This window comes from Bison bison, unplaced genomic scaffold (assembly GCF_000754665.1).
Source record: "Bison bison bison isolate TAMUID 2011002044 unplaced genomic scaffold, Bison_UMD1.0 scf7180017864307, whole genome shotgun sequence".
NCBI classification, from domain to species: domain Eukaryota; kingdom Metazoa; phylum Chordata; class Mammalia; order Artiodactyla; family Bovidae; genus Bison; species Bison bison.
The window spans coordinates 10,834,518-10,846,010 of NW_011494879.1; the positions used below are offsets into that span (position 1 = coordinate 10,834,518).

General features: G+C 46.2%; 1 protein-coding gene across 1 annotated transcript in view; it reads left to right on the forward strand.

Annotated features, from left to right (window-relative positions):
• Positions 1-3,627, forward strand: part of MYCN (v-myc avian myelocytomatosis viral oncogene neuroblastoma derived homolog) — a 5,976-nt gene extending 2,349 nt beyond the window's left edge. Inside the window, 1 exon segment of the mRNA XM_010852093.1 lies at positions 2,125-3,627. Coding sequence (XP_010850395.1) covers positions 2,125-2,729 — 605 coding nt within the window. The 3' untranslated portion in view covers positions 2,730-3,627.
• The last annotated feature ends 7,866 nt before the right edge of the window (positions 3,628-11,493 follow it).

The window sequence follows — 11,493 nt, forward strand, 5'->3', positions numbered from 1 at the left end:
CACCTCCGGAGAGGACACCCTGAGCGACTCAGGTAAAGCGGGAGCCAGGGTCCGGCTGCCTCCTTGGGGCGCTGGGGCTGGGGGGGCCCCCCCGTTTGTGGTTCACGAGTTCTGGCTTTGGGAGAGGGTATTTTGGAGACAGTACTGATGGCTGAGAGGTTAGGTTTTTCCCAGGCCCATCCCCAGGGTTTGGAGGAGAGGGTGAGTGAAAGCTGTGTTCTCCAGCCTCTCCTTAACTGAAGTTCCTTCAGCTCCCTCCGGGAGACTGATTCCATCACTGGCCCCCACCCTGTCCCGCATCTCTCTTGGCAGCGTTCCCTCCGAGGGTGGGGGGAAAATTAGGAAAAGTTGAGTGGTTAAAGCCGAGTTGGGGTTCAGGGGGCCGCAGGGTGCATTGCTTGGACAGAAACCTGTTAGCCCAAGGGGTGAAAAAGGACAGACACAGGTCAGGGGTGGAGAGACCCTCCATAAAGGGCAAGCCTGTGCAAAATCCTATTAAGGGTGCAGGAAGTTAAGGGGCATTGCACAAATAGCGAGTACCGATTTTATTTTTTATTTTTTCAAACCTCCGTACCTTCGCTCTGTCTGGGTGGTGGGCTATTTGCTTCTGGTTGGTCGCCAGCAGGCGGCGATATGCTGGCCAGCGGGCGGGCGAGGATCGGAAAGGCTGGGGGTGGTGGTGGGGCCACCCCCCCCCCCTTCATTGAGCAGCTGGCGGCAAGTACCACAGCGGTTGTGTGCATTCTCAAGGGGCTGCCTCTTTACAGTGTGCAGTGAAAACCGGCCGAGTTTTGTCTTCTAGCCAAAATTCTAGGACTAATTTCAGATCCGAGTTGTTTTCTGTAACCCAGTGCCCTTCAAAGGTGAGGGCGGGCGCTTAGCCGGCTGTCTAGGAATGCACACACCCTGGAGCACTCATTGATTAGTTCTATTGTGTGCCTGCTGCTGAAACTGAAGGGTAGGGTTAAAACCAAGATTTTGCCTGGAAGTGAAGCACTCTACCCAAATACTGGAATAGCTCTTGTCCCTGGAGCTGGGAGCCTTGGACCTTTGAAATCCAGTGTTTTCAGAATACAGATGCATAAAAAGCCTAAATTTCCTTTGGGGCTGAGGACAGATTGGTCCCAGGCTCCTGGAAGGAAACTTGGTGATAAGCCTCCAGTTTGAACGGGTCTGCCCCTTTAATGTCTGTGCCTTGACAGCTTTCGGTGAGGAAGCACTTCCTTCCAACAGCTGTCTTCTTGGCAGAAAACCAAAACATTGGCTTAAAGGGACCCACAGACTGGAACAGCCTCACATTTCGGCTTTAGAACAAATCCCACAATTGTTCAGCTTTCCGGTCCCCTTCAGATCAAGCCGAAGATGTGTTTTGATTTTCATGCTTGCATTTTAAACAATAATTTTCTATCCAAGCCTGGTAGTAAATGAAAAGGGGGGGGGGTGGTAAATGAAAATGGACACACGATGCTTCATGTTCTTGTGGGTGTTGTTTGGTGGTGACTGAAAAGAGGTGCCCCACTATTTGGGTTTAGAGCTCCAATGGATTACAACTTTGCAGTTAAGGTCTAATCTTTGTTAGTTGAAAAACTGCTTACTGTATAGAACTCATGTTCATGGAAGACAAGGTATTTTTCTTCCTTAGTTAATTAAATTGTTCTTTAAGTTTATTTGACTTAAAAATCAAACTCCATCATGTGTAAGTAGTGGCTAGCTGAGGCTCCTAAAATGAGAAGTGTCAGTTAAGTATGGAGATGGAAATATAAATAAGTCTACGGGACAGACTAGTGACGATGATGAAAGCTTACTGTTTATTGAGCTTCTGTCTATATATTATCCCTTCAACTCAATCTATGGTGTCATTCCCCATTTCATTGCTGGGAAAACTGTGATGAAGCCAGGATTCTGTCTTGACTCCAAAGCCAAGGTTCTTTTAGTTTCTGCCACCCACTCAAGCTTGAATGGAGGATGAGGATGGGCAGGGGAAAAGTATATACATCTCTGTTCAGAGACTAATGCTGATGGATCAGTAATAACAGACCACGTGCCAGGCCTACCTTGTGAGACTGTGTATATTTCATTCCTATGTGTCTTACCTTGAGAATAACTCTCATCTTGTTCTCAAAGATGATGAAGACGAGGAGGAGGAAGACGAAGAGGAGGAGATCGATGTGGTGACCGTGGAGAAGCGGCGGTCGTCCTCCAGCAGCAAGGCTGTCACCACCTTCACCATCACCGTTCGTCCCAAGAGCGCAGCCCTGGGCCCCGGGAGGGCTGCGTCAGGGGAGCTGATCCTCAAACGTTGCGTCCCCATCCACCAGCAGCACAACTATGCCGCCCCATCACCCTACGTGGAGAGCGAGGAGGCACCCCCCCAGAAGAAGATCAAGAGCGAAGCCTCCCCACGGCCCCTCAAGAGTGTCCCCCCGCCCAAGGCTAAGAGCTTGAGCCCCCGCAACTCTGACTCGGAGGACAGCGAGCGCCGTCGGAACCACAACATCCTGGAGCGCCAGCGCCGCAATGACCTGCGCTCCAGCTTTCTCACGCTCAGGGACCACGTGCCAGAGCTGGTGAAGAACGAGAAGGCCGCCAAAGTGGTCATTTTGAAAAAGGCCACCGAGTACGTCCACTCCCTCCAGGCCGAGGAGCACCAGCTTCTGCTGGAGAAGGAGAAGCTGCAGGCCAGACAGCAGCAGTTGCTAAAGAAAATTGAACACGCTCGGACTTGCTGAATGCATCTCAGAACTGGACAGTCACTGCCACTTTGCACATTTTGATTTTTTTTTTTTTTAAACAAACCTTGTGTTGACATTAAGAATGTTGGTTTACTTTCAAATCGGTCCCCCGTCGAGTTCGGATCTGGGGTGGGGAGCAGGACACGAGGGGTCCTACCAGGACCTGCATTGGTGGGATGCTGGTGACCCTGGCGGCTTTCCTGTGCGTCACTTCTGAGACAGCGGTTGAAGCCTGTGACCGTTGGGAGCCTTCTGGGGCTGTTGAAGTCACCTTGTTTGTTCCAAGTTTCCAGACAGAAAGTCATTCCTTCTTTTTCAAATGGTGCTTAAGTTCCAGCCGATGCCACGTGGGGGTTTGCCACTGATACCCCTGGGGAACATTTCTGTAAATACCATGGACACACCTGCCTTTTTGTATACATCCTGGGTAATGAGAGGTGGCTTTTGCGGCCAGTATTAGACTGGAAGTTCACACCTAAGTACTGTAATACCTCAATGTTTGAGGAGCATGTTTTGTATACAAATATATTGTTAATCTCTGTTATGTACTGTACTAATTCTTAAACTGCCTGTATACTTTAGTATGATGCTGATACATAACTAAATTTGATACTTATATTTTCGTATGAAAATGAGTTGTGAAAGTTTTGAGTAGATATTACTTTATCACTTTTTGAACTAAGAAACTTTTGTAAAGAAATTTACTATATATATATGCCTTTTTCCTAGCCTGTTTCTTCCTGTTAATGTATTTGTTCATGTTTGGTGCATAGAACTGGGTAAATGCAAAGTTCTGTGTTTTAATTTCTTCAAAATGTATATATTTAGTGCTGCATCTTATAGCACTTTGAAATACCTCATGTTTATGAAAATAAATAGCAATTAAATGATGCAACATTTTTTTTTTCCTTAATAGCAATGGTTAAACTCTTAGCTCTTAGGCAGTGATTGTAAAGAGCACATAATCTAGAGAGGGAACTTGGTTTTCCACAGATAAATTGCCATTGTCCCCCCTTGGTGGGGAGGATACTGAGCTTAGGAAGGTTATGAGCTTTCTCCCAAATTATACAATATCGATATGTTATTAGTGATTATATGTGCTACCAATAGCATCGTATAGTTTAAAAACATTTTCCTGTGTTGTTTAGTCACTAGGTCATATCTGACTCTGCGACCCCATGGACTACAGCACACCAGGCTTCCCTGTCCTTCACTGTCTCCTGGAGTTTGCTCAAATTCATATCCATTGAGTCAGTGGTGCTATCTAACCATCTCATCCTCTGCCATCCTCTTCTCCTTTTGCCTTAAATCTTTCCCAGCATCAGGGTCCTTTTAACTAAACAGCTGGGACATCAGATTCTTTAGAATGAGAAGTAAAATTAAGGCCCCGAGTTCTGCAAATTGGTTGTGTTTGGTGTTGGTAACCTTTGTTCTGTTAGCTGATGGCATTATATTTTGGCATAAAGTATATGTAGTTGGTCTCCAAGAAGAAAGCTCTGGTCAGAATTTACTAAGCTAAGGCATTGTAGCCAAATAAGGATGGAGTTGGTCCCTCCCCTCAAAAAGCTAACTGATGTGTGGTGTGACAACTGTGTGGCCCCAATCAAGTGCCCCATCCCTTCAGGAGAGGCACTGGGGTATGAGTGTAGCTCTGTCTGCTTGACACTCCTGTTAGTTTGGACTAGCCTATGGAAGCAGCATTAACCTTTGCAGGTTCTGGAGTCTGGGGAACGGGGATAACAATGAAGCTAGGGGACAATTTCACAGTTTCCCTCATGGGAGGTGATATCCTTATTGAGGAGGTGTTCAGCTTCTCAGAATAGAGCCTACAAATATTTCTCTTAGGTGATGGTGGTATTCAAGGCCATTTCTCTAAGGTTTCATTCATCTCAGATAGGAGCTTTGTACTGAAAAGACCTCTGCTCAGAAGAAAACAGGTCCAGGAATGAGAAAGAGCTTTGCTTGCCTGGGCCATGTGGGTCTCCAGCTGCTTTGGCCATGTTACATAGTTCAGGGCAGTTTAGAATTTGAGGTCCTCCCCCGCCCCCACCAGCTTTTCAGCCACATTTCCTAAGAGGCTGGTGGTATTGCCAATGGTCAGACCATGTTGAAATCTTTTTACTCCTTAATCTCCCTCCTTGCCCCCATCCCCACACTAGAAAGTAACACCCTTTGAAAGTCCTTTCTGAATTGTCATTCAAAAAGACTTCCCATCTATTTGCATTTTACTGGCCCCAAATCTCCCTGCAGTCTGTATTTTGTCTGTACCCATGAGCCAAGAGACCTCAGATTCTTAAAACTCAACTCAGTCATCCCAATTTCTGTTTGTTGCGATTCCATAAGGTGCTACAGAAGTGTTTCAGATGACTGGAACTACAGCCCTGGCGGAGGTTAAACCATTGAGATGAATGAGGCCCTAGATTGGCATTTCTACCAGGCTTCATTTTTGCTCTGGCTGCTGGGAATCTCAGAGCCAAATTCCATTTCAAATTTTACACACTTAGTGCCCATTCTCTCTTCTAAATGTTTATGATCTGTTTTTCATTGTTAGTTTAACAACCTTTTTAATAATGTTCTCTATGCTACCTTAAAGAGAACTTTTTGCTTTAGGTGGATCAAAAATATGTATTAAAACATTAAAACTACAATAAAATACCTCTTATTTGCCACTGGGAAAGTGCCAGCCAATTTAGCTCTGCAATTATCTAAAAAGTAATTGCTGTAGTCACAGAAGAATTGAACCACTCCTTTCAATAACATGAGAGACCCTCTGCATTCCAAGAGCAGTTTTGAGACTGAGAAACCACTCTACTGGTTAGATCAATAAATCATAGGACTTGGAGGGATTGTGGAGGTCATCTCGTTGCATTACTTCATTTTATGGAATGGACTTATAGGACCCCACGTCAAATTAGTGGCATCACCTGGGACTGGAGTTTTCTGATAATCAACCCCACGTTCTTCCATGCTGTTGGCTTTCCCCACACTCATATGGTGGCTTCCTTACCTCCTGGTTCACCGATCCATCTACAGAGTGTTTCCGTATTAGTCCTAGCTAGCTCACCCTGCACAAAAACTTCCAATGCTTCCCCACCACTTCCAGCAGTGGTTCCCAACCTTTTTTGGCACCAGGGATGGATTTCATGGAAGACAATTGGGAGGGATGGTTTCAGGATGATTCAAGTGCATTACATTTATTGTGCATTTTATTTCTAATCTAATGCTGCCCCTGATCTGGCAGGAGGTACCAGTCCAAGGCCTGGAGGTTGGGGATCTCTGACTGAATCCAAATCTTCAGCCCAGCTCGCGAGGCTGCTTCCACCCTGGACACCAGCTCCATCACCCCTCCTCCACAGACACCACTCCTTCCAACCACACGCTCATGGTCTCTCACCTCCGACTTGTCCCACTATATTCCTTCCTCTTGGGTTACCCAGTTTCCGTTTATTGAAATATTTTTCAACCTTGAATGGCAAATGCAACATCACCTCCTTCAGGGAGCATTTCTCATATCCAAAGTGGAGGGTGGGGGTGGTGGCGGGTAGGTGTTCAGCTCCTAATCCCTCATTACCTCTGAAGAGAGAAGAGCTATCTTCATCACCCTCCCGGAACTCCTTGACCATTAAGTGAAAGTTGCTTAGTTGTGTCCAACTCTTTGTGACCCCATGGTCTATACAGTCTGTGGAATTCTCCAGGCCAGAATACTGGAGTGGGTGGCCAATCCCTTCTCCAGGGGATCTTCCCAACCCAGGGATCGAACCAAGGTCTCCTACATTGCAGGCGGATTCTTTGCCAGCTGAGCTACCTCCCTTAAAGCAAGTACAGCATTCTGTCCACCTCTGATTCTTCAGCCCTGGCCAGGTGGCTGGCAGATGACAGGGCCTTGGCAGAAGCTGGTAGAAGGGCTGATGGCTGAGTAGGCAGCAGAGGAAGGAACGCAGTGAGAACCATTATGGAGTGCCTCCTGCCAACTGGGTTCGCAAGCTCTTGGGCTAACTCCTGTCAGGGAAGCAGATCCACTGGGCATCAGTTAACCTTGGAAACTGACTGCTGGAAGTGAAAATAGAGCACACACGGGAGGCCTGTCTTCAGGGAGCCCACAGTCTGGAATCAAGTCCTTGGTGGGAAGTATATCACCAACTTTGGTTGATCCAAAGTCTGTGAGGGGTCACGTGGCTGAATCAGCTTCCTCCAGGCTCCCGGTATGGAGCTTGCTATTGGAGGGAGCTGGTTTGCTGGTCTACCGTGGGCCTAAGAAGTCTTTACACTCATCTGAGGCCACAGGTCCCCTGTGCTGTAGTGACAGTGGTTCCAGTCTTCCCACCTCTGTGTAGCATCTGAGAGATCACCCAAGTTTTTATACCCGAGTCTCACAATTCTCCAGGAGTGCTGGCCAATTCATTCTATACCTGTGTTGGCAACTGGGTCTTCTGGGTTTGACTCTTTCATCCCCATAATGGCTGTCTTTCCAAAATCCTAATTTGGGTTAGGTTTGGATTGTCTTTAGAATCAGAGGTTATTATATTTGGAAGCAGCTTACCTGGTGGCTCAGATGGTAAAGAATCTGCCTGCAGTTCAGGAGGCCCAGGTTTGATCCCTGGGTTGGGAAGATCCCCTGGAGAAGGAAATGGCATCCCACTCCAGGATTCTTGCCTGGAGAATTCCATGGACAGAGGAGCCTGGTGGGCTACAGTCCATGGGGTCACAAAGTCAGAGACGACTGAGTGACTAACACTAGCAGCCATTAAGCTCGGTGTCCCATTTCAGAGGTGGAACACTGGATGAGAAAGTAGTAGATGGTCCGCTCACTTTTCTTTTTCCTTTCTTCATTTCTCTCCTTTCCATCCTCCCCTCTTCCTTCTGTTCTTTCTCTCTTTCATAGCAAACATTTACTTCACACCCACCAAGCACAGATCCAGGAGCTTGGAAGACATCAGTGAACAAGAGACAAAATTCCCCCAAATCCATGATTTAGGGAGCTTATATTCTCGGAGAGAGTGACAACAGTAAAAAAGAAAGAAAATAATCAACTAAATTAAATAGCATTGAATAAGGTGGTGAATGCTGTGAAAGTAGAACAGGATGGAGGAATTCTAAGGTGCCACAGCAGGAGGGAAGAGAGTTGCAGTTTAGAGTAGAGTGATCTGGAAGTTTCCGTGGAGCTGAGGGGCAGGGTCAGCCGAGAGCACCCTGGGGCACAGTTGTGCCCTCAGTCTTCCCAGTTCAAGGCTCTTCCTTCTGCATCTTCCTCTGGATGTCTGCAACGTTGCCCCAATAACGTCTTCTTTCCAACCCCAAAGGGAAGCAGGAGAAAGCCGTAGTTGAGTGTGCTCTAGAGTTAAAGCGTACGGTTTGAATCCGACTCCCACAGAAAAGCACTGGGCTGTGTCGTTTCCCCACAGGCACTTTAGGGTTGAAGGCACCATGTACTTCGCCTGGGCTTCTGGGGGATTTCAGAAATTAGCTAACGCATGGCATGTGGAATAGTGCCTGGTGCATGCTGGGAACGATGTACATCTATTCAATAATCTGATTTCTTGTTAACAGAAACCTTCCTTTCTCCATTTCCCTAGTATGTTACTAGGGAAAAGAATCTTTTTTTAAAAAAAAAAAGCTTTGCTGGTAGAACAAATTCACAAGCCTGCACTTAACAAGAACTTTGCAGACTTTTGTTCCTCAATAGAGGCCTTACAAAACCTGAAAACGGGTACCTTGGAAACAAATGAATGTGAGCTTTGAAGCCTATTTTAAGATGAAGCCTAGGAATTTGAGTGTGGCAGAACATCGACGCCTTCTACAATGGTTTATTAGTTTTCCTTACTTGTAAAGGAAATCTCTTCATAGGCCACTGACCAGAGTTACCTGATCTCTTTTGATATTGGCGTATCCTGCTACAAGACATTCATCCTGAAACCTTTGACCAGGAGAAGTAACAGAGCCTTTTTATGGCTGAAGCAGACAAACCCATGGTACAATGCATATCGGGAGAACACACACAGACATACCCCTGTGTTAAACACAGCCGGGGTGCTGTGAGATGCGGCCTAAAGAGGCAAGGCGAAATCAATTTTCTTCTGCCTTTCAGCAACCCCAAGAATTTCAGCAGGCTTTGGGGAGGTGGTTTGCAAGAGATAAGTCTATTTTTTCACAAATCCATAGCTTGTTACCCATTGAATTTTGGATCTTATGTTACCGTCCACTATTTTCCTGAAGGGGACCATGAAAGCAGTCCTTTCACCCTACAGAATGATGTTACCTGTGGACTGGAAGGCAACTCTGGGAAATAAAAATACTTGTTTGGGGCTTGGATCTTAGCTCAGTTATTCGCTATTTGCAGTCTTGGCACAGGAGGTAAGCGATTGGTTCTCTATTGTCTTGTCTGGAAGTGAAAGGGGTTTGAGTTGGTGATTTCCAGGGCTCCATTTCAGTTCTTCTTCTTCTTTTTTTTAATCTTTTGATAATTTTGTATTTTGCTTTTTTCTTTTCTTTTCTTTTTAGCAACACCATGCACCAAGATCTTCCCCAACCAGGGATCGAATCTGTGACCTTTGCTTTGGGAAAGAGGGGTCTTAACCTCTAGGCTGCCAGGGAAGTCCTTTCAGTTCTAAGGAGAGTCATTGAATTTGGGGAGTGCCTGAAGCCTTGAATTGCTACAAATATCTGCAGTGCTTGGGAACTTTCTCCAGTCTCCAGGAAGCTCTGGGTGAAAAGCAGGACTAAGCTTTACCATTTATTCAGTCTGTGGCTGAGGGTAAGCCACCTCCCTCTGCCTCTCACTTTCTGTAACTCTCAAACAACAATAGCAATCATCACCCCCAAGGTTCTAATAGGGAATGCCATACAGTGTATGAAGAATGGGACAGCACTGGGGAATCTTCTAGGAGTTCCTATTGCCGCAGTCAGCTCTTATTCAGCATGTGCCTTTTACTTCATTGTTTGCTTTCTGGATTCATCTCTAAGTAGGTTTCCCCCAGCTAGGATACACCTTTAAAGGCAATAGGCATATCTCTGATTGCCCTGCTCCATGGTACCTTTAACAAGTAACTGTCCCATAATAGTCAATAATTATTACCAGCGAAAAGACTTGACTCATTGTTCACAGCCAGCTAGAGATTCTCAATTTGTGCAACTGGATACACAGGCTTGTCTCATATGGAACTAGAGAAAACGATGATAAATTCAATTCTTAATTGTGTTGCTCAAATGAAAGCAGAATATGATAACAGACAGCTAATACCTTGAGTATTCGCTTGGGTTGCTGTAGCCACTTTTCTTTGGCATAAAGCCAAGAAGAACAGAGAATTTATACAAATACTAGAGATTTGAAGATGCTCAAACTATAGTTAAGAGGCATTTTTGTTGACAAGGAGGGCAGGGTTGAGAGCAAAGTTTACTATTGTAAATGGTTGGTTTGCATTTGGATATAAAAGTAGATCTTTCTAATCCTAAACTGGTCCTTCTTCTGAATTCCCTGAACTAATATGTTATAGTTTCTCTTGAGGGAAAAACATCTTTCGACTAGAAACCCTGTTCCCCAAACATCTCATTAAAATAATTAAAATAATGAAGTCGGAGGTTTTCTCCGTGTCTTCTGGGTTGTTGTCTTGTAAACTTCCGGGATGCCAGTGAAGGCATTTCATTTGACAGTTCTGGGAGATCACTTCTCCTCTTTGGAAATTCCTCTGGGTAATATAAGTGCGCATGTCATTTAGTCACTGAGGTCTGAGCCTCCGTTACCGTTGGCTGCATGTGTGTGGAGGCTGCTGTGTTGTATATGGCTGTGGGTTCCTCTGGTTGGCCAATCCCAGGAGCACTTTTTTCTTGTCCACTGTGATGAACCTGAACATGTTGGAGCAAAGAAGCAACATTTAGCTCGAGTGCAAATTAAGCCCCCCCAACACACACTTCACTGGAGGAGGCATGGACGCTGAGGGCTGGGTAATTGGAGTAGAACCCACCATGGAAGGCTTACTGTGGTGCTCACTGCCACTCACATGTTGTCTCCACAGTGTTTCCATTTAAGAAGGAGAAGCCCTTTTTTGAGAGTTGACCTTTAAAGAAAGCTGAGCACTGAAGAATTAATGCTTTTGAACTGTGGTGTTGGAGAAGGACTCTTGAGAGTCCCTTGGACTGCAAGGAGATCCAACCAGTCCATCCTAAAGGAAATCAGCCCTGAATATTCATTGAAAGGACTGATGCTGAAGCTGAAACTCCAATACTTTGGCCACCTGATGCGAAGAATTGACTCATTTGAAAAGACCCTGATGCTGGGAAAGATTGAAGGCGGGAGGAGAAAGGGAGGACAGAGGATGAGATGGTTGGATGGCATCGTCAACTCAATGGACATGAGCTTGAGTAAACTCTGGGAGTTGGTGATGGACAGGAAAGCCTGGTGTGCTGCAGTCCATGGGGTCGCTAAGAGTTGGACATGGCTGAGTGACTGAACTGAACTGAACTGAGCCCTTTTGCAGGGATGTGGTATCTTCCCCCTACCCCCATCCCCCACCTTTACCTAGCATGATTGACTGGTCCCAGTCGGCTCATGACTGTCCCAGTTTTAAAGCTGAAAGTCCTGTGTCCCAGTAAACACCGAGTCTCTGGGCACATGGGAGTGGAGAGTTCCCATTGCTAAGCCTAACCCACACACCCTCAGGGCTTGCTGTGCTCTCACTGCAGGGTGGGACCAGCTTGGCCAGGCTAGCTGGGTAGGCCTGGAGGCTGAAGTTGGGACCCCCACCACACACAGCCTGAGGGCTCAACC